The sequence below is a fragment of the Ictalurus punctatus genome, chromosome 28 (assembly GCF_001660625.3).
Source record: "Ictalurus punctatus breed USDA103 chromosome 28, Coco_2.0, whole genome shotgun sequence".
Taxonomy (NCBI): Eukaryota; Metazoa; Chordata; class Actinopteri; order Siluriformes; family Ictaluridae; genus Ictalurus; species Ictalurus punctatus.
The window spans coordinates 20,033,911-20,056,410 of NC_030443.2; the positions used below are offsets into that span (position 1 = coordinate 20,033,911).

The following is a 22,500-nucleotide window of genomic DNA, read 5'->3' on the forward strand; positions in this document are numbered from 1 at the left end:
AATATAATATTATACTAATATATTTTTGAATCTCTCACCATCTTCAAAAAACAGCTAAAGACCCACCTCTTCCGTGAACACCTAACCAACCCCTAAAAAAAACAACAAAAAAAACCCCATTATATATATATTTGCACTTTCCACCTCTACTCTGCACTTTGCTTCTTCTGGAACTCAATTAATGGATCTTGTACAGTAGCACCACTTGTATTGTTCTCGGCTTGATACATCGCTTTGCTTGTATTTTTCTCATTTGTAAGTCGCTCTGGATAAAAGCGTCTGTTAAGTGAATAAATGTAAATGTAAATGTAAATGTAAATAATAATATATAGCACCCTTCCTGAGCTCAAGGACACTTTACAATATTAATACGATACAATAATACATAAACAATAAACAATCATGGACAAACACAAAAAATGAAAAATACAGTACAGTTAGTGCAGAGCGAAAGACACGCCGACGCATTGGGACAAAAACACGGAGAAAACAAATATGTTTTAAGTTGGGATTTAAATTGATGTTTAATTCAGAGATGGATGTGATGCTGAGAAGATTCAGAGAGAGAGAATTCCAGATGTTGCTGCTACTACACTGAAAGACCTGCCACCCATAGTGGAGAGACTAGATGTAGAGACAGAGAGGAGTCCGAGCCCAGAGGACGGGTTGTAGGGGAGATCACAGGGTGTCAAACCGTGAAGTGATTTAAATGTGAGGCTTATTTGATATTTAATGTGAAATGAAACAGGTGCGGTTCAGACAGGATTGGAGTAATGTGAGCTGAGCGCTTGGTATGTGTGAGAAATCTAGCGGCAGAGTTTTGAATATATTTCAACCTAGCAGTAGAATTAGCAGGTAAACCCATGAGGAGAGCGTTGCAATGCTAATGAAGAGACGGAGGTGACTAACGAGTCGCAGGTGAAGGAATCCAGTTTTAGAAACAGAGTTTATGTGAGATTCAAAGGTGATGGAGGGATCAGAGATGATGCCTGAATATTTGACAGTGCTGGACAGTTGAATGAGAGTGCTAGCAATGTCACAGGTAAGGTCGTAGACGATATTTGTAGTAAGAGTTGGTGTTCTGGTAACAATGATCTCAGTTTTAACTCATTGACACACACTGATAGTGGGCCGGTCTGGAGCGTGGGAGAAGATCTACAAGCTGTATAGAGTTGAAGGTCATCAGTATAACAGCGGTGACTGACACCGTGGCGGTGAATAGGTGGACCCAAAGGCAGTGTATATATAATGAACAGTAGAGGTCCAGGAACCGATCCCTGAGGGACACCTCATTTTAGAAAGCGACTGATAATCCTGCATAGAAATGTAGAACTGTCTATCTGTGAGATAAGAAGTGAGATAGGAAAGAACAGCACCCGTGACACCGATATCTGAGAGACGGGAGAGAGTAAATCATAAGAGACGATATCAAAAGCAGAACTAAAATCGAGTAAAAGAAGACTAGAAAGAGAACCGGAGTCCCTAGAGAGTAATCGGTCATTGATCAAACACACCGACACCAAACACACCATCACTGCTGCCCTCGGACACCAAACACACCGTCACTGCTGCCCTCGGACACCAAACACACCGTCATCAAACACACCATCACTGCTGCCCTCGGACACCAAACACACTGTCACTACTGCCCTCGGACACCAAACACACCGTCACTGCTGCCCTCGGACACCAAACACACCATCACTGCTGCCCTCGGACACCAAACACACCATCACTGCTGCCCTCGGACACCAAACACACCGTCACTGCTGCCCTCGGACACCAAACACACCGTCATCAAACACACCGTCATCAAACACACCATCACTGCTGCCCTCGGACACCAAACACACTGTCACTACTGCCCTCGGACACCAAACACACCATCACTGCTGCCCTCGGACACCAAACACACCTTCGCTGAGGCACCATTGAAGGTTCTCCGAGCTTTTTGTCCTTCAACAGCTCGTGATGAATAAACACGTGATATAAAAGAGTAAACTCCTCTGTCCTGAAGATGTCAGAAAACTTAAACTCTACAGCTTTACCTCTGACTGTTACAAAGAGCTGACACTGGAGACTCCTTCCATAAATGTTAAGTAAACTTCTCCCTACAGAAAACAGTACATGTCCCTGTGAATGAGCTGTTACTATAGAAACGATAACGTATTAGAACAAACGCATTACCTGTGATGTGAAGCTGCACTACTATCAGAGCTGCTGTTATAGAGAATTAATCAGCACCTTCTGACCAATCATGATCCAGAACTCAGCAGCTCTGTGGTGTAGTGTGCAACATTGTGTTGTGTTGTTGTGTTGTTGTAGGTTTGAGTACGATGATCGCCGTGTCGTGGTACGCCTTCAACATCACACAGGAGTTCTTTGACCCGCTTTATCCCGGAACAAAGTAAGTGTGTTAGTAAGTGTGTGACCTGTTTATACACATCAGAGAATCTGTATGTATATGTGTGTGTGTGTGTGTGTGTGTGTTGCAGGTTTGAGATAGGAGAGGGTTTGTATATCGGTTGGTGTTCAGCGACACTCGCTCTGATTGGTGGCTGCTGCTTACTATGTGCATGTGGAAAAAACAACAAAAAGGAGAAAATGTGAGTATCTCACACACACACACACACACACACACAGAGTAATAATGTTATGAGCATTGTGTTCATGTGTGTGTTTCCAGGTCATATCCGTACCAATCTCAGCGCAGAGGGACGGTGTATACGACCTCCATCATGTCTCAGCAGCCCAATAACTATGGCCGAAATGCCTACGTGTAAGAGTTCACGAGGTAGCCATGGCAACAATAAACCCAGGCGGTGATGTCCTGGACTTTACTGAATCCAAAAGGACACCGTTTGGAAGCTGGAGGAACTCTGTGTGTGTGTGTGTGTGTGTGTGTGTGTGTGTGTGTGTTACAGCTGAAGTGCACAGTGGTGAATTGGGACAGAACCAGCAGAGCTTCAGACACTTTAAACACTGAAAGGTTCAACTGTTCTGAGTGTGTGCGGTACCATACTCAACACCACTCTCACATTAATCACTCATCACTAAGTTCCTAAACACTAAATACCCCTGTAGCCTCCAGCATTCTGTCTCGTGCTGCTGCTGTGATGAGAAAATCCCATTTATTACATGAGGAATAAAAGTGTGTGATAATTATCACTAAATCACTGACATGTTAAAGGTCTGACTTTTATTTCATGTGTATCATGTGTTCTTATACTCAGCTAGTTTTAAAATGAAAATAAATCAGCGCTGCTTTATTCACATTAAGACATTTCTGTGTGTTTAAAACCAGACGTGGACTTCATGTGTTTCTTCAGTTAATATTGTAGTGATGTAAACAGTTTGTGCACTCAGACAATAATAATGCTTTATATCCTGAGTGTGATTCTGGAGCGGAGACATCACCACATTCAGAAAGTCACCTGTAAATAAACCTGCAACCTGTTAATGAAGGTGATCAATTTATATGTAAGTTTAGCAGGTGTGGCCAGGTCATGTTTTAGATAGATTCGTGGGCGGGGCCACTACTCATAATGGTGGTCACACTCTTGACCTCATACTAACATATGGATTAAATATAGAAAATATTGTAATTTTTCCACAGTCTGAAGTTGTCTCAGACCATTATCTAATCTCGTTCACAATATGTATTGATCATAATATTTCCATTACATAATATATATGTATTGATCATAATATTTCCTCGCTTCGCTACTGCGTAAAACGTACTTTCACATCAGATACTACACCGAGCTTCATCAATAACCTCCCAGAGACATCAATTAGATTTGGATCACCGTCTGATCGGATAGAACTCGATCAGGTGACTGAATGCTTAGAGTCAACACTCCGCTACACGCTGGATAGAGTGGCTCCACTCAAAAGAAAAATAATTAGAGAGAAAAAACTAGCACCCTGGTATAACGATCAAACGCGAACCTTAAAACAGATAATCGACAATTAGAATGTAAATGGCGTCAAACCAAACTGGTGATATTTCAAACAGCGTGGAAGGAGAGTCTACTGAAATATAGAAAATCTCTTAGTGATAATAGGAACGTCTCTCTCTCTACCTTAATAGGAGAAAACAAAACAATTCTATATTTCTATTCAACACAGTAGCAAAATTAACTAGGAATAAAACCACTACAGAGAGAAACACTCAATCATTACATAGCAGTGAAGATTTCATGACATTTTTCATTGATAAGGTTGAAAATAGATGTGAAATTCAGGCTATTAAATTAAAACCAGACAGTATTATAACTAACCCTATAGACGATAATATAACAATATCAGATCAATGTTTAGAATGTTTTGCTCGGCTTAGAGAGACCGAACTATCTTCATTAATCTCTTCAGAAAATTCAACAACTTGCTTACTAGATCCCGTACCTACATGTTTGTTTAAACAGATTGGTCCAGGAGTAATTGAACCACTTTTAAATATAATCAATTCTTCCCTTAGCACTGACTGTGTACCTAAATCACTTAAATGAGCAGTTATTAAATCCTTGATTAAAAAACCTGACCTCGACCCCTCGACCCCTCTCAATTGTCCAACTATAGACCAATATCAAACCTTCATCTCTAAGATTTTAGAAAAGGTTGTAGACAGCAGTTATGCTCGTACTTAGATAGGAATAACATTCATGAAATGTATCAGTCAGGATTTAGACCTCATCATAGCACAGAGACAGCGTTAGTTAAAGTAGTAAATGACCTTCTACTGACCTCTGATCAGGGTTGTGTCTCGCTGCTTGTGTTACTCGACCTTAGTGCAGCTTTTGATACTATAGATCACACTGTTCTCCTTGATAGATTAGAAAATGTTGTTGGTATTAAGGGAACAGTCCTCTCCTGGCTCAGGTCTTATCTGACCGATCGTTATCAGTTCGTAGATGTAAATGGAGACTTCTCCACGCATAATGAGGTTAACTTTGGTGTTCCACAAGGTTCTGTTTTAGGCCCACTGCTCTTTACTTTATATATGCTACTCCTAGGTCAAATTATTCGTAAACATGGAATTAGCTTCCACTGTTATGTTGATGATACACAGCTGTATGTTTCAGCGAAGCCAGAGGACAGACAGAAGCTTAGTAAAGTTGAGGAATGTGTAAAGGACATTAGACGTTGGATGTTAATTAACTTCCTTCTACTTAATTCTGATAAAACAGAAATACTTTTATTAGGCCCACGTGTAGCTAGAAGTATCCTTTCTGATCACATGGTTACTCTGGATGGTCTTTCTGTTTCATCATGTGCAGCAGTTAAAGACCTTGGAGTGATTATTGACTCCAGCCTATCATCTGATGCTCATGTAGATAATATTACTAGGATAGTCTTCTTTCATCGCAGAAATATTTCTAAAATAAGAAATATATTGTCACTACATCATGCAGAAATACTAGTTCATGCATTCGTCACCTCTAGACTAGATTACTGTAATGCCTTACTGTCTGGATGTTCCAGTAGGAGTATAAACAAACTCCAGTTAGTCCAGAATGCAGCTGCTAGAGTCCTAACTAGAACCAGAAGATACGACCACATCACCCCGATCTTATCCACACTGCAGTGGCTCCCAGTGAAATCTCGCACTGATCATAAAATACTACTACTGACCAATAAAGCATAGTCTCACGCCACAGTATCTAAGCGACCTTTTGGTTTTCTATGATCCGCCACGCCTACTTAGATCAAAAGATGCAGGCTATCTGACGGTACCTCGAATAGTGAAGGCTACAGCAGGGGGAAGAGCTTTCTCTTATAGAGCCACACAGTTATGGAACAGTCTTCCAGTTAGTGTTTGGGACTCAGACACAGTCTCAGTGTTTAAGTCTAGGCTGAAAACGTATTTGTTTACTCAAGCCTACCCTGACTAGACTTTCTGTTATGCTAAGCACAGTCCTAATAATCTTTTCTCTCCCTCTCTCCTTCTGACGATTTTATGGAGATACTAGAGATCCTGATCCTCTCTGCTCTCCGGACCTGCCTGATCCGTTTCGGATGTCCTGCCCTTGGATGGAGCTCAGATCTTCTCTAATTCCAGACTGCTGGGACTACGGCTGCTCCTAACGCCATACAGACTTCATATAAATCCATAATGAACTTTTTCACACTATCTGTTGTTACCCAGATGAGGATGGGTTCCCTTCTGAGTCGGTTCCTCTCAAGGTTTCTTCCTCTTAAAACATCTTAGGGAGTTTTTCCTCACCACCGTCGCCACTCAGTGTCTTGCTCAGTTGGGATAAATTCACACCTTTAATATCTGTATACCGTGTTGATATTTCTGTTAAGCTGCTTTGAGACAATGTCTATTGTAAAAAGCGCTATACAAATACAATTGAATTGAATTGAATTGTGTTGTACAGAGATTAGTGGGCGGGGCCAGGTCGTGTTGTACAGAGATTAGTGGGCGGGGTTGTAGAGGTAAATGGTCTACACTTATATAGCACTTTTATCCAAAGCACTTTACACTGGTTCTCATTCACCCATTCACACACACACACACACACACACACTCACACACCAACGGTAGCCACGCAAGGCGCTAACTTGCCACTGGGAGCAACTCAGGGTTCAGTGTCTTGCCCGAGGACACTTCGGCATGTGGAGTCATGTGGAGTCATGTGAGCTGGGAATCAAACCGCCAACCCAACGATTAGTCGACAGCCCACTCTACCACCTGAACCACAGCCGTCCACAGGTAGAGAGGTAGAGGGAGACACACACACACACACACACACACACACACACACACACACACACACACACACACACACACCTCACAACCAAACCATTGCCAAGCGACTGTGTCTTAACACGTTATTTATCCAGGAACTCCAGCTCCACACTGATGGTGTTAATGTGTGTGTGTAAATATCACAATATACATCAGCACATCGCTCACTGTTAAACACAACACACACATTTTCTCTCACTGGGGTTTATTAACACAGCTACACACACACACACACACACATACGCACACACACACACACACACACGGCGTTGGGTGTGAATACAAGACCCATGTCTCTCATTAGTGTCCATGTTGTCCCGTGTCCTCACACACATTTGACGCCGCACCCTGACAGTAAAAGTCCATTTCCCATGATGCCCTGCTCAGAGGCCTTGGCTCTGTAAACTCTCACTCTCAACTTCAATAGACACCACATGATGACCAGGAATCATCGCTAACCCCAAAACACGTGGCTCAGCCTGAGAGAACGAGTCTGGAGAGACAGACAGGGAGGGAAAGAGAGATGGGGAGAGAGAGACATGGAAAGAGAGAGAGACAGACAGGACAGAGAGACTGTTAAGGGATGTATTAAAATACAGAAAAGCTATACGTTTGTGTGTACAGTGTGTGTGTGTACAGTGTGTGTGTGTGTGTGTACAGTGTGTGTGTGTACAGTGTGTGCACAGTGTGTGTGTACAGTGTGTGTTGTGTGTACAGTGTGTGTACAGTGTGTGTACAGTGTGTATGTGTGTGTACAGTGTGTGTGTGTGTACAGTGTGTGTGTGTACAGTGTGTGCACAGTGTGTGTGTACAGTGTGTGTTGTGTGTACTGGGTGTGTGTACAGTGTGTATGTGTGTGTACAGTGTGTATGTGTGTGTACAGTGTGTATGTGTGTGTACAGTGTGTGTACTGTGTGTGTGTACAGTGTATGTGTGTGTGTTGTGTGTACTGTGTGTGTACAATGTGTGTGTGTGTGTACAGTGTGTGTGTACTGTGTGTGTGTACAGTGTGTGTAGTGTGTGTGTGTAGTGTGTGTATGTTGTGTGCACTGTGTGTGTTGTGTGTACTGTGTGTGTGTACAGTGTGTGTGTACAGTGAGTGTGTGTGTACAGTGTGTGTTGTGTGTACAGTGTGTGTGTACAGTGCGTGTTGTGTGTACTGTGTGTGTGTGTGTGTGTGTGTGTGTGTGTGTGTGTGTGTGTGTGTGTGTACCGGTGGTTCTGAGGAACTCCTGAGCGGAGCCCAGAATGACGTTACAGTCCCGGTCAGTACAGAGGAAAAGGCCGAGCAGCGTTCTCCCGTCCGTCATACGGATCTTCATGCTCTTATTCAGCAGATTCTCCAGCTTCTGTCTCGCACACGTATATACACACTGCTCCGACTGACACACACACACACACACACACACACACACACACGGTCATACTGATGTTAGTAACAGTGCTGATGTTCATAAACACACCTGTGATTGTAGATAATAAAGAATAAATCAGCATTTCACAGAGCTGATGAATCCTGGACTGTGATTGGTCAGAAGGTGGTGATTAGTTCTCTAGAACAGCGGCTCTGACAGTAGCGCAGCTTTATATTAACGCTCTCGTTCTAATGCGTTATCGTTTCTATAGTAACGGCTCGTTCACAGGAACGTGTACAGCGCCCGCTCCACATAAACAGATTTAAAAGACAATAACTGATACGGTGAATTTTTCTGTAAAGGAGATGTTCATGTAACGTTGGAAGGAGTCTCCAGTGTCAGTGTGTGTAACAGTCAGGGGTAAAGCTGTAACTTTACGTTCTCACATCTTCAGCACAGACGACTTTACACTTCTTTACTGTTTCTCTGTAAATACTCTAACAGGAAGTGACATCACTGCCATGCCACAACGCTGAACCCAACTATAAACAGATATAAAGTAGAATAAAACTGAATGGTCTTAAATAAAAATAGTAATTGTGGGTAAAATTGTGGTTCAGGTGTGTGAGGTGCTCCACTTCCTCACACCGCCCTAACACTGATAATTCATTATTAATTATTCATTATTAAACTCTGAAGTGTTTATTATTTACACTCACACCTCAATTATTTTCTAATTTACTCACAGGTGTCATGAGAAATTAATAATACTTAAATAAAGATACATACACAATCTCCTGTCTGTCTCTGTGTGTGTCTGTGTGTGTGTGTTGTCTGTTATCTCAAAAATAAAACTATCTTCTTTTCCAATAATAAATTTACTCCTTTCACTGGGGTTTATTAGAACTCCAGCTCCACACGTGTGTGTGTGTGTGTGTGTGTGTGTGTGTGTGTGTGTGTGGGGGGCCAGGTCGTACAGGTTGTACAGAGATTAGCCACTGTTATAGAGAACTAATCAACATACACACAGACACACTCTTCAACAAAAACGAGAGATTGTGTCTTAACACGTTATTTATCCATGAACTCCAACTGCACACTGATGATGTTAATGTGTGTGTAAATAATATATATACACACACACGGCTCATTCACAGGAACGTGTATGACGGACGCTCCACATGTGGCACGTCAGTGATATACATGTATGTGTGTGAGAGGTGTGTGTTAATAAACCCCAGTGAGACACACTGTATGCACACACACAGACGCGCGCACAACACGACCTGGCGTGTGTGTGCATATGTGTGTGTGCCCGTTATCTCAGAAATAAAACTTTTCCAAGAATAAATTTACTCCTTCATCTGATGTCAATTCTGTTTCAGGATGGTGTCAATAACAATAACAACAACAACAACAGTAATAATAATAATAATGATAATAATAATAATGATGATAATATCTGTATTTCTCCTCTCTAGACCTTTCGCAGAATATTAACTGTTTTGAAATAAACTGATACAATATAAGAATATAAATATATCAGGTCATTTTGCTATACTTTAAATATTTCAGATTATTTCTATTGTTTAATAATTATGTGTACCTACTGATGCTAATGCTATCAGGCTAATGCTAGCAGGGTTAGATACAGCACACATCTTTATCTCTTTGTAAAATGTTGAATATTTTATAAATCTCTCTCAGTACCTCAGTCTGCATGTCTGTGCCGTTCTCCTCCATCTGACTTACAGAAAATAATCCAAATTAAATCTTTACACGGAAACCGACATTAGTGATCCCGTCTCTGCTAACCAGCTCAACACACTGCGCATGCGCACCACACCGGCTCACGTTCACTAATATGTATGTACAGAAATGACGATCCCGTGGGGTTGCCAGAGCCGCGGTTTCGATACATCACACAAGCGATTGTGTAGTATTAGAGTTTATTCTGAGACTGTATGTGATCGTTAATTCATGAAAACAACAAACAAAATGATAATCATATAAATGTAATAACAATCCACTTCCATCACAAAAAAGGCCAGTTTAATTCCTAAACTAAAACTGCGCGTTATATTCAGATTTTAGTAGTTGACTGAGGTGATGGTGTTGGTTGCGGTGATGGTCAGTTAAGTTTCTGTGTTGGTCGTCATGGCGCCTCATGTGAGAGCTTCTCGAGCGCTGCTCCATGAAAACGCATGAGGTGCCATCCCTCCTCCCTCGTCAGATCCTCTGCTCCTTTATTCAAGTAGAACCCCAGAGACGCTTTATTCCACTCCAACACAGAAAACTGCAGTCGCACACACTGCTGTTCTACACACACCTACAACACACACACACTGCAGTCACCTGAACACAACTACACACAGAATGTAAATGCCACAAACTGAATTAAAACTCACTCGAGCTACAGATGCCATCAGCGCTTTCCCAACACCTTTACCTGTGAGGAGATGGCGAGAGATACACACCTGAACCACTGTTCAACAACTCATACACACACTCATACACACACTCATACACACACTCATACACACACTCATACACACACTCATACACACACCTCTGAACTCGGGCATGACGTACAGATCCTCCATGTAGACACTCCGCCCTTTCCATGTGCTGTAGGTGTAAAAATAGAGCACGTAGCCAACTGTGGTGTATACTACACACACACACACACACACACACACACACACACACACACACACACACACAGAGAGAGAGATAAAGTCAGTGTTTCTGTTCATTTGTGGGATATTAAGATGAATCAGTAAGCAGAATTGTGACTGAGATTTTTCCCCAGTTTGAGCTTGATTAATGATCTCTCACACATCTCATTGTACTGCAAGTGGTCATTTGTGTGTTGTGTATTTCTGAGGGGTTAGGGATCAGAGAAAGTGGACGAGTGTGTGTTTAAAGCAGGACTGTACGTTGGGACAGATCTTCCTTTCTTACATTCATCAGATTTCAGCTCCTTCGGCACCTCCGCTATCAGACACCGATAAAATGGGTTTGGACCGAATCCGTCTCTCTGTAGGTCTGCTCTTGGACACACACACACACACACACACACACACACACACACACACACACCAATGAGTTTACAATCTGAAACTGAGCAGCTTTTATCACAGATTAATTCACACTGAACCACACCTTCATGTGAGATCTTCATCTGGTCAGCCATCTTCTCATACACTGCCAACTCCTGCAGATATATTTAACCAGCATTAATACACACACACATACACACTACACTTTGTGCGCGCACACACACCATGATCATTCTCTGGATGTCTCTGCAGTCCTCCTCTCGCGCTGCTCGGATCCTGAAATTCATGTTGAAGTCCTCGATACTGCAGTAAAACTCCGGACAGACCTGCGGGTTCCGGGTGTTATGTCGAACTCCGTTCGAACTCCACTTTTTGAGCTGGTGTGCCAGCCTATAAGTAGGAGGGCGTTCGACACTACACTGGTTTTACTTACGGTTGCCAAATCACCCTTTTCACGCCAAATTTATCCGACTGTAACATCATTTCAAACTATTTTATTTTACAACACACTCATTTTAAAATCTCAGATTGGAATCTGGCAACCTAGAAAATGGCATTTATGCGCATCCGCGCCTCTAACGACCTCTGCTGGATGATCTGCAGTACAGCTCCTAACTCTACAGGTCACTCAATGTACAGTTACATGAACACATCCACTGCAGCGATGTTCTGTTCTGTCCGCTCTACTAATCCCCTGCTCCTCTCCTCTAATATTATTCCTTATAATAAACATGATTTATAGAAATAATTGCATTATGGTTACAAGGTTTTATAAAGTGATCAAAATAAGTGGCTAACCATTTTTCCAGCCCACATCACCATCACATACAGCATGTCTACCACACACACACACACACACACACACACACACACACACCTCATTAAAGTCTATCTGTGTAATGTGTAAATAAAAAGAGAGACTTATACAACACTTTTTATTATAATCAGCATTACATGTGTTGATTATAAACCAGTAGTGAATGAATAAATCAGTGTAAACATTCACCATTATGCACATAAAGATACGATCATGTGACCCATTCCTCCCCCAGTCTCAGTAGAACTGTGTGTGTGTGTGTGTGTGTGTGTGTGTGTGTGTGTGTGTGTGTATGAGAGGTGTGTGTGTGTCATGAAATATCTAACGTATCTATTAGACGTCATCGGTGAGGCTGCTGGAGATTCCTCCTCGACCGCACACACACACACACACCATGACGCAGCAGCCGGCGGTGATGATCAGGCCGATCATGATGTAGACAAGTGTGACGGTCCAGAAGGCGAAAAGGTAGAGAGTCTTATCGCAGTGTAGCGCCACTTTCGGGTCATAATCTGGCTCATAGATGGAATAAACCCAGACGTTACCTACAACACACACACACACACACACACACACACACACACACACACACACACACACACACACACACAGTCACCATATATCCAAACCTCATGCACTCCTCAGGTTTATTACTAGTGTGTGTTCACCTGCAATAAACCAGCAGAACAGGAAGAGTGTAATGAGGGAGTTCCAGGTGGTGCATAAGGTGCTGATGGCTCCGCCCCCATTCTCCTCCTCCTGAATGCAAGGGAGACAGGACAACACAACCAGCACAAGAGCAAACACACCTGAGACCAACAGGTAGATCGGTATCAGGGGCTGACGAGGACATGCATCCAGGTATAGCACACCTGAGTGAATGAGAGAGATTCAGTTCATGAACACACCTGAAAAGGAGGAAATTAAATTAAATGAAGAAATAAATTTACGCACCAATGACGAGCTGAGCAACAGGTAATGCAATGGCCACCAGTTTGGAGATTACTGAAAACAGAACAGAGAGAGGAGTGAGTGTGTGTGTGTGAAATGTGTGTGTGCACGTCTGTGTTTTAGCACTAAACAGTGCAGCTCAGCTCGTGACTGTCAGTTCCTTTTTTTTTTAACCCAGGTTCCATGCGAGCTGAGTCAGGACACGTGGGCGGAGCTAAACTGTGTGTATTATTGAATGGTCCAAGACCAAGACCACAATCACGCCTCTGACCCGAGACTGAGCAGAAACACACAGCACGACCTGGTATTCATGCGTCACACGAGTCTCAGTGGGTGCATTTACTTTTACACAATAATCTAATAACTGGAAAAATAAACCGTAAATAAAATCAGGCATTTGCAAAAATCCAAATCCACACATTTACCTCATTAAAACTGAAACTATGAAGAATTATTTCTACACAATTTACTCACACAAATAGTACTTAATGAACGGCAACACCCTTCTAATGGCCCTACCCCTCTAGTGGCTCCACCCCTCTAATGGTTTCTTGCTTCTTACTGATGTTTTAATACGTGAAAACTGATTTATTTCAATGTGACCTAAATAGTGAGAAAGAGGCAGGGTAAAGAAGCCAGGTGTAGAGAGCGAGACAGGTGTAGAGAGCGAGACGTGTACAGACTGTGTAGGTGAGACGCACTCAGAACTGGGAGACTCAGTTTAGGAGTCCGTCTAATATTCTGCAGAAGAGCTCGATCCTCCATCTCTCACTCACTCGTCCTGCAGAGAGAGAGAGAGAGAGAGAGAGAGAGAGAGAGAGAGAGAGAGAGAGAGATTTTTTTTTTTACTTTTAAAACTCTTTATTGACCAATTATTTAGGAAAAAACAGAATAATCACTCATTCAAAAAGAAAAAGAAAAAAGAGATCTACATGTTTCAACATGAAAAGTAAAGAAATGGTTAGATTAACAAAACAATCAGCAGTGAAATACAATTTACCATCATCCATTATCAAAAAAAACAACAACCCTCATTTGCGCCCCATGTCTTTTCAAACATTCCCACAGAGTGTTCTGGGGTAGAGTACGACTGGTTCTCATAGACCACCGCCACTAAAAAATTTTTAAGGCGGTTTGTTAATGCCTTTAAAAAGATTTTATAATCTGTACCAAGGAGAGACACGGGACGCCAGTTCTCTAAGCTGCCAAGGTCTCCTTTTTATGGGCAACAGAGTGACCACAGCTCCTCTCCAGCTGAGGGGCAAGTCATCCGACTCTATACATCCGAGTGTAACAAAGTGCAGATCTGAGCCATTCAAAGACCAGAATGTTTTATATAATTCAGAGGTCAGTCCATCCAGCCCCGGTGACCCTCCGCTCCACAGCCGTCGAGCGGCTGCACTGATCCCCCCGAACGAGAGCGGCTCCCCAAGTTCACCTCTCCCACACCCGCCCAGCCGTGGCAGTCCATTCCGAAGCCCTCCAGTGGCCTCAGGATCACATGACCGATCGCTGCACAGTTCCTCATAAAAAGACAACATTCGTAGAATTTTTTTGTCATCTTTGTCGGTAGCCTCTCGTCCACTGTGCAGTCCCGAGTGGCCGATAGACCTCTTCTCTCCGGTCTCTCTCTCTCCATCACGAAGAAGAAAGATCTGGATGAATCCATTTTATTATATTGTGTAAACTTGTCTCGCACCATGGTGCCTTGATCTCTCTCTTCATGCAAGTTTTTCAGAAGAATTTTATTCTTCTCCAGTATTTCTTTTGTTCTCGTTTCTTCTTCTTCACTTATTGAGCTGCTCAGTTTCAATGTTTCTTTTTCAGGAAAGTTGATCTTTTCCTTGATTTCTCTGGTGCTATTTTTCACGTATTGTTGGCAGAAGATCTGAATCTGAACTTTACCGATGTCCCACCACTGGTTTACTGATGCATACTGAAACTTACTCTCTCTCCAAGACTTCCAGAAAAGTGTAAAAGCGTGAATAAAGTGGTGATCCTGTAATAACCTATTCTTGAAATGCCAGTGATGCTGCCGGAAAGTGCTCAATTTGGTAGTGACAGCGAGTGAGTAAGTGTTTAGAGAGGCCATGTTTTTATTTATTTAAATGAACATTGCCTCTTCTTTTTGGACTTGTATCGTATCATACTTTTCACTTTTGGCATGAATTTTTTTTAGGCGGTAGCGTTTTGGTCGGTCAAGTTCTTCAAGAGTGGCATTCTGCATTGCTACGTGACATGACAGATAAAAACGTGAGAGATCGGGAAAAAAGGCATCAATTTTGGGTTTCTTAACCCCTTTAAATCAGATCTAAAAGATTGTTTATAAAGCTGAGAACTATTGAAAGTTTTGTGTAGTCTAGCTATCATCTCCGAGGAATCAACGTCCTCATCAGAGCCACTCTACATCTTCAAATTCATTTTCTGACTCATTATCGCGTTGTGAGCTTTCTAAAGCCATCTCAGAACAAGTTTCCTGCATTTCCTCCTCTAGCTCTGGTAAAACGTTAGGATCCGCCTCTGGATGAACAGGCTTTGAGCGCTCCTCACTCCCGGCAGGGTCTGTCTGAGACAGGGACAGAGGCTGTGAGCGCTCCTCACTCCCGGCAGGGTCTGTCTGAGACAGGGAGAAGAGGCTGTGGGGGAGGAGGTTCTTGCTTTGTTGTTGTTTTTTCCCTTTTAACGCTGGGGTTACATTGTGGAGCTGGATCAGCGCTGTGGCCCGTTGGGGTTTCAGCAGTGCTGTCAGTGTTAGGTGCGACACCTGTCTCGGGTTGGTTAGTGGGAGTTTCTGCCTCGAGTTGCTCGGTAGGACTCGTTATCGGCACTGCGCGAGCTGTAGACACGCGCTGGGCTTGTCGGTGTCTCTATCTGTGTGCTCTCCTGTCTGCTCGGACACGTCTGGCTGACATGGCCGTGTTCACCACACTCAAAACATCTCATCTGTTCGGAGCTGATGAAGATGGTGTAATCTTTATTCTCTAGCGTTAGTTTAACAGGGAGAGAGAGCGGCTCGTGTTGTGTGTTTAGGATCATGTAGGTGAAACGGCGGAAAGACATGACGTGTTTAATGTCCGTTTTTTTTTTAAACCCAAAGGAATCATTTTAATCTGCGCTGTTAACTTTCCGTAGCGCTCGAGCACACTTTTTAAAGTTTCATTTTTTATGAAAGGAGGCACGTTAGACCGCACAATTTTCTTAGAGACACCGGAGAGTGGAAACACACGAACATACTCATTGTTTATCATTAGCCCCTGTTCAATTAGCACATCAACCATTTCAACTTCAGCAAGAAAAACACCACTGCTTTGTTTATCCGAGAAGCTGATCTGATGTTTACACCACCGACCTGATCACTGAAAGCAGTGAGAACTTCTTCCATTGGTATGGAGTCATCCGGCGTACATTTACACCCATGTCTCAGGGTCAAGCAGGAGAAATCTCCATTTAACTCCATTTTGGAGTGAGTTTTGCCGACAATAGTCGGCTGACACACTGCTAACTCACTAAAACTCTTACTTTAGAACAACAGACTAAAGAAGAAAACAGAAAGGGAAAGTATGTGAAAAAAAACTAGAAACACTCAGAGACGTGCTCTAATCACCTGCACTCTCGCTACCCACAATCCTCAGAGAGAGAGAGGGATAGAGACAGAGACAGGGAGAAAGACAGACGGTTATATCTACATTATAATCAGAGGAAGGAAGAATAAAACACCATCAGCACAGTGTGTGTCACATGTTTATGCAGGAAATGGTGTGATAATCTTATAATCAAGTTCTGACACACGCATGCAGACACACGTGCGCAGACATGCACACATGCTAGCTTATTGGTAACAAAACACACAGTTTCATGCAGATGCTGTGTTTTTTTCAGTACTTTTTAGTTCAAACACACACCTGACTGACTCACACTGTGGGCGTGTCTGACATGCAATAAGCTCATCCCTCAGTGGCAAATTCATATTCAAAAGCAGAAGAGTCCCAACATGGTTTAATCATGTGTGTGTGTGTATCACTGAGCTGAATTTCATCATCAAATAGAGGTGATATGAAGTGTTGGATTAGTAGGTGGTGGTGCAGGGTGTAGTTTTGTCTCCTCACAGCTCCAAGGTTTGATCCTGATCTTAGGTTACTGTCTGTGTTCTACATGTTCAGGTAGGCTGTGTGTGTGTGTGTGTGTGTGTGTGTGTGTGTGTGTGTGTGTGTGTGTGTGTGTGTGTGTGTGTGAGAGATGAACAGGCTCAGCAGAGTATTAATCACTAGTGTGTGTGTGTAAGGAGCAGGTCACAGAGTGTCTCCACACACACACACACACACACACACACACAGTGCAGTAATGATCTCTTTAATTAACAGTTTTTATGATCACTTTGGCATTAATTTCAGATTCTTGATTTTATTTTTTTTAAAAACTCACCTTTAAAGCGGTCTTCACTTCTAACAGGATGTTAAACACAACACTGCGTGAGAGATCTACGGCCTGGAGAAGAACGACTTGTTCGTGAGGACACTGATTATGTACCTTCCACTTCCATGTGGAGAAAAGTTCCTCAAGCGGGTTAAGGGAAGGAGAGTGTGGGGGTAAAGTACAGGGTGGAAGGGGTACTTGTTCCTTGCCAGTCCTCTGACCAGAACGTCTTCCTCCTCCCATTGCCACCTCTACTGTGATGTGGATCACCTGCTCATCGGTGTGTTGTTGCAGGTGGAGAACACTCATTTCACTATAAACGCCTACCCAATGTGACATCACTGATAATGAGTTAGCCTTACTGGAAAAGCAATCACAAGAGCCTGCTCCATACAGTAACGTCAAATCTGAAAACATGGAACCTGGAACCATAGAAACAGTCTGATACAGAATGATGATGAAACATTACATCCAGAGACAATGGAATCCAACTGGTTCATGTTCCACGGCAACTGGTGTCAATGGATTTCCTTCTCCTGAAACGTTCATGATCTAATCATGGAATATTGTTCATCAGTTTCCATCGAACTGCATTAAGAGTAACACAACAGTTATGTATCATTAATGTAATGAAATGAAGACAGTCGTGTGTGCATTAGGAAACGGTAACGCTCTGAGGCTGAACACGCTGATCAGGTGACTTGAGTTCGCTGAACAAATGATCTGTGTGTATTGTATTGTATCCAAGCAGCTGGAAAACGTGATAAAGTTGTGAGAAATGTGCATTTTGATCATCAGTTGTGAGCTTTGTGTCCAGAGTTTAAAAATGACATCAAGGTTCTGAACTTAGTGCCAAAGTGATTGTAAAAAAAACCTGTAACAGAGCGCTGCGTCACTGCTGAGGGGCGGAGCCTAACACACACTCACCACACACAAAGTAACACAACTCAGCACACTGTGCAGGTAAAAACACACGACCTGAGCGTGTGTACACACGAACACACACACACGACTACGGTACTGTGTTTTTCTACAATTATTGCAGAGTCTGAACCAAACCCGGATTGTAAAAGAGTCTAACCCGGTTCTTAAAACAGGAAACACACACACACACACACACACACACACACACACACACACACACACACACACACACACACACGAGTCAGTCAAAGTTATTGTGTGAGTTGAACGCAGCTTCGTTTTGGAGTCTACAGGAACGGGCATTAAACAGCGGAGTGTTTATTACAGCACAAACACAAAATACTCTCTCTCTCTCTCTCTCTCTCTCTCTCTCTCTCACACACACACACACACACACACACACACACATCATATTTGCATGAACACATCGCAGTATTTTGTTTCCAGGTACAACTGAGACTTTTAACTCACCGAAACGCAGACAGAAGGGGTGTGTGTGTGTTTTCCAGCGGAGAGAAAGCGAAACTGGAGCACTAAAATATCAGCACTCCGTGTGCGCGCGCGCGCGTGCCCCGGGGTGTGTTCAAGGCGTTTCCCTAAACAGGATTTTAAAGTCAGACGCCATGAAGAGATCTTTGGATATTAGATATTATTAATGATATGAAATATAATCTCTCCAGCTTTATGCACTCACCACTCGTTTCTCTTTTCCTGTCCAGAAGAGTGAGAGTTCAGTGAAAGTGTGTGTGTAAATGATTTACATGAGGAACACTGAGGAAATGGAGAGTTAAATTACAGGTCAGGATTTCAGGGTCGGATTATTTTACACAACACAGAGCTTCCTGTCACGTGACATCATGTGACCACACAGGGCAAGGTTGCCTCAGAATAAAACCCACCTGTCCCTAATGAAACCTTCCCTAATGCCCTGTGGTCCTCCTTTAAGTGTGCACTAGGATGATGTCACCAAGGCGGTGACCTCTCCAGTCCGGAATGTGCAGGAAATAAATGATCACGTGACTGGATTAAAAAGTCACATTTATTACAGGATATAAAAATCAATTCCAAACATGAAAGCAGACATTTTAATGAAAACTTTTAACCCCATAATACCTGTGAGAGAAACACAACACAATACTCTACACAACTCTACACGCGCGCACACACGCACGCACGCACACACACACACACACACACCATTAACACAGCATCAGTACTGCAGCTGTACAGTTAATAATGAGACAGGAAACACCAGCTCATCCTGGATAGTCCACAGTGTGTGAGTACAGTGTGGAGGCATGCATTTGCATGGTTGTATCTGTGTGTGTATGTGTGTTCAGCCAATCATGTGTTTGTATACGTGTGTGTATTCAGCCCATCATGTATGCGTGTGTATCTGTGTGTGAGAGAGTCTCTGTTTTCAGCCCATCATGTGTGTGTCTGTGTGTTCGAGTTTGCTCTCGGTGCTGATTGGTGAAGTGCTGCTCTTCTCCAGCGATGATGATGATGATGATGAAGGCAAAGATACTACTATGTACTTCTGTACAGGTCGTGACCCTGAGACTGACCCCGTGACCCCTGACTCCAGCTTAACAAGTGGCTGCAGGGGGGCAGAGCCACTAGGCACTGTGCTGGTGACAGGAGAGCCAGACTGGGAGGAGCTTAGAGTTATCACCTATGGAACACACACACCAAAAATATAGTTCATGACTGAACTCACTAACAGGTGTGTGTAATATATATATGTATATATATATATATATCCACATTACCTGCTGTGTGGAGGCGGAGCCTGCGCTGGTGGCCATGACGATGTATTTGGTTGCCGGGGGTGATGGTTGTGTGGGCGTGGCCGGCCGAGTGGACATGAGCGTGAGAGAGCTGGGAACTTTAATTATACTGGGAGTCCGAGATCCACTCACACTGCTCACACTACTCTGAGAGACAGACAGGGACGGTCTCGACTGCAGACACAGAGAGACAGACAGAGAGAGAGAGAGAGAGAGAGAGAGAGAGAGAGACAGACAGACACAGAGACATGTAATTATCATTAATAGATGATATTAAGGTTTTCCACTAAGCCAGTGTGCACAGATCTGAACAGAACCCGTGTGTGTGAGAGAGTGTGATGTGTGTGTGAACATGTGTACAGTGTATCCAGAAAGTATTCACAGAGCTTCACTTTCTCCACATTTTGTGATGTTACAGCCTAATTCCAGTATTAAGTTCATTATTTCCCTCAAAATTCTACAAACAATACCCCATAATGATAACGTGAAAGAAGTTTGTTTGAAATCTTTGCAAATTTATTAAAAATAAAAAACAAAAAAAGCACATGTACATAAGTATTCACGGCCTTTGCCATGACACTCAAAATTGAGCTCAGGTGCATCCTGTTTCCACTGATCATCCTTGAGATGTTTCTACAACTCGATTGGAGTCCACCTGTGGTAAATTCCATTGATTGGACATGATTTGGAAAGGCACACACCTGTCTATGTAAGGTCCCACAGTTAACACTGCATGTCAGAGCACAAACCAAGCCATGAAGTCCAAGGAATTGTCTGGAGACCCCCGAGACAGGGTTGTATCGAGGCACAGATCTGGGGAAGGGAACAGAAACATCCTAGAGCTGGCCGCCCGGCCAAACTGAGCGATCGGGGGAGAAGGGCCTTAGTCAGGGAGGTGACCAAAAACCCGATGGTCACTCTGACAGAGCTCCAGCGTGTCTCTGTGGAGAGAGGAGAACCTTCCAGAAGAAAAACCATCTCTGCAGCACTGCACCAATCAGGCCTGAATGGTTGCGTGGTCAGACGGAAGCCACTCCTCAGTAAAAGGCACGTGACAGTCCGCCTGGTGTTTGCCAAAAGGCACCTGAAGGACTCTCAAGCCTGTAGCATCATACTCAAAAAGACTCGAGGCTGTAATCGGTGCCAAAGGTGCGTCAACAAAGTATTGAGCAAAGGTTGTGAATACTTATGTACATGTGCTTTTTTGTTTTTTATTTTTAATAAATTTGCAAAGATTTCAAACAAACTTCTTTCACGTGATCATTATGGGGAATTGTTTGTAGAATTTTGAGGAAAATAATGAATTTAATCCATTTTGGAATAAGACTGTAACATCACAAATTGGGGAGAAAGTGAAGTGCTGTGAATACTTTCCAGATGCGCTGTGTGTGTGTGTGTGTGTGTGTGTGTGTGTGTGTGTGTGTGTGTGTGTGTGCGCGTACCTGTGTGATGGTTAGTGTGGTTCTGTTCACACTCTGACTCTGCAGGACGTTCTGTGCTCGAGCTTTAATGACATGTGAACACAGCATTGGACCCAAATACCCGTAATCAGATCGGTACTGATCCACCACATCAGGAGCTGTACGCAGCTTACAGATCACACTCGCACAGTGCTTCTACACACACACACACACACACACACACACGAACAATTAACAGATCATGTGGATTGAGACAGAGCACACAGAACTAATGGGCTGAGATTAGCAGTGTATAAAATATATATATATATATATATCTCTCACACACACACACTCACTCTCCCTCTCTCTCACACACACACTCACTCTCCCTCTCTCTCACACACACACTCACTCTCCCTCTCTCTCACACACACACTCACTCTATCCCTCTCTCACACACACACTCACTCTATCCCTCTCTCACACACACACACTCACTCTCCCTCTCGCTCTCTCACACACACACACACACACACTCTCTCTCCCTCTCACACACACTCACTCTCCCTCTCTCTCACACACACACACTCTCCCTCTCACACACACACACACTCTCTCTCTCCCACACACTCACTCTCCCTGTCTCACACACACACACACACTCAGTCTCCCTCTCTCTCACACACACATTCACACTCTCTCTCACACACACACTCTCTCTCTCCCACACACTCAGTCTCCCTGTCTCACACACACACACACACAGTCTCCCTCTCTCACACACACATTCACGCTCTCTCTCACACACACACTCTCTCTCTCTCTCTCTCTCTCTCACACACACACACACACACTCTCTCTCTCTCTCTCTCTCTCTCTCTCTCACACACACTCTCTCTCACAGTGATGTTTTCTCACCAGCAGTAAACTCTGCACATGATCAGCACCGATTTTATCGATGTTGGACATGACAGGTCCCTCAGTCACTGCCTTAATCCGAGCACCTTCCACTGTCAAACGAGGAATTATCA

The 22,500-nt window shown here is 43.3% G+C and overlaps 5 protein-coding genes across 9 annotated transcripts in view; 1 reads left to right on the plus strand and 4 right to left on the minus strand.

Annotated features, from left to right (window-relative positions):
• The window catches only part of cldn15b (claudin 15b), a 7,914-nt gene extending 4,211 nt beyond the window's left edge, over positions 1-3,703 (plus strand). For 2 of the 4 annotated variants that reach the window (XM_017460270.3, XM_017460268.3), the window contains exons 3-5: positions 2,326-2,407; positions 2,496-2,606; positions 2,687-3,703. In XM_017460270.3, the coding sequence (XP_017315759.1) occupies positions 2,326-2,407; positions 2,496-2,606; positions 2,687-2,783 (290 nt within the window). In that variant the 3' untranslated portion in view covers positions 2,784-3,703. 4 annotated transcript variants of the gene reach the window in all.
• A 3,244-nt stretch (positions 3,704-6,947) lies between these two features.
• On the minus strand, positions 6,948-9,905 carry naa38 (N-alpha-acetyltransferase 38, NatC auxiliary subunit). The gene is given in 3 exon segments (NM_001200405.1): positions 6,948-7,247; positions 7,968-8,136; positions 9,820-9,905. Coding segments are annotated over 3 exon segments (312 nt in total). The 5' UTR covers positions 9,853-9,905; the 3' UTR covers positions 6,948-7,137.
• A 136-nt stretch (positions 9,906-10,041) lies between these two features.
• Positions 10,042-11,693, minus strand: sat2b (spermidine/spermine N1-acetyltransferase family member 2b). The gene is made up of 6 exons (XM_017460290.3): positions 11,396-11,693; positions 11,275-11,326; positions 11,074-11,157; positions 10,679-10,780; positions 10,518-10,558; positions 10,042-10,438 (listed from the first exon to the last, which is right to left on the minus strand). The coding sequence occupies exons 1-6, from the start codon at positions 11,456-11,458 to the stop codon at positions 10,265-10,267; spliced, it is 516 nt and encodes a 171-aa protein (XP_017315779.1). The 5' UTR covers positions 11,459-11,693; the 3' UTR covers positions 10,042-10,264.
• A 399-nt stretch (positions 11,694-12,092) lies between these two features.
• LOC128629384 (transmembrane protein 272) lies at positions 12,093-19,125 on the minus strand. Of its 2 annotated transcripts, XR_008393749.1 has the most exons (7): positions 18,971-19,125; positions 18,748-18,872; positions 13,641-13,720; positions 12,943-12,993; positions 12,657-12,860; positions 12,268-12,533; positions 12,093-12,235 (listed from the first exon to the last, which is right to left on the minus strand). XR_008393749.1 is itself a non-coding variant. In XM_053677302.1 (6 exons), the coding sequence occupies exons 3-6, from the start codon at positions 13,702-13,704 to the stop codon at positions 12,322-12,324; spliced, it is 531 nt and encodes a 176-aa protein (XP_053533277.1). In that variant the 5' UTR covers positions 13,705-13,720; positions 18,748-18,872; positions 18,971-19,125; the 3' UTR covers positions 12,093-12,321. The 2 variants fall into 2 exon arrangements, 1 of the variants encoding a protein (XP_053533277.1); XM_053677302.1 differs by having other exon boundaries at positions 12,093-12,533.
• A 172-nt stretch (positions 19,126-19,297) lies between these two features.
• The window catches only part of taf6 (TAF6 RNA polymerase II, TATA box binding protein (TBP)-associated factor), an 8,909-nt gene continuing 5,706 nt past the window's right edge, over positions 19,298-22,500 (minus strand). Inside the window, exons 12-15 of the mRNA XM_053677301.1 lie at positions 22,388-22,500; positions 21,509-21,682; positions 20,049-20,240; positions 19,298-19,951 (exon numbers count right to left, since the gene is read on the minus strand). The exon at positions 22,388-22,500 is cut by the window's right edge and continues 13 nt beyond it. Of these exons, the coding sequence (XP_053533276.1) occupies positions 19,697-19,951; positions 20,049-20,240; positions 21,509-21,682; positions 22,388-22,500 (734 nt within the window). The 3' untranslated portion in view covers positions 19,298-19,696. The remainder of the gene's footprint in view (positions 19,952-20,048; positions 20,241-21,508; positions 21,683-22,387) is intronic.

Bases quoted from the DNA above. Each gene is read 5' to 3' on its own strand.
- LOC128629384 (XM_053677302.1), bottom strand. From the start codon at position 13,704: ATGGAGGATCGAGCTCTTCTGCAGAATATTAGACGGACTCCTAAACTG. The intron at 12,994-13,640 runs GTGCGTCTCACC...TTCTGTTTTCAG, and splicing joins ACTGAGTCTCCCAGTTCTGA to TAATCTCCAAACTGGTGGCC. The intron at 12,861-12,942 runs GTGCGTAAATTT...TCATTCACTCAG, and splicing joins TGTTGCTCAGCTCGTCATTG to GTGTGCTATACCTGGATGCA.
- sat2b (XM_017460290.3), bottom strand. From the start codon at position 11,458: ATGAATTTCAGGATCCGAGCAGCGCGAGAGGAGGACTGCAGAGACATC. The intron at 11,327-11,395 runs GTGTGTGTGCGC...ATATATCTGCAG, and splicing joins ACATCCAGAGAATGATCATG to GAGTTGGCAGTGTATGAGAA. The intron at 10,559-10,678 runs GTGTGTGTATGA...ATCTCCTCACAG, and splicing joins CGTCATGCCCGAGTTCAGAG to GTAAAGGTGTTGGGAAAGCG.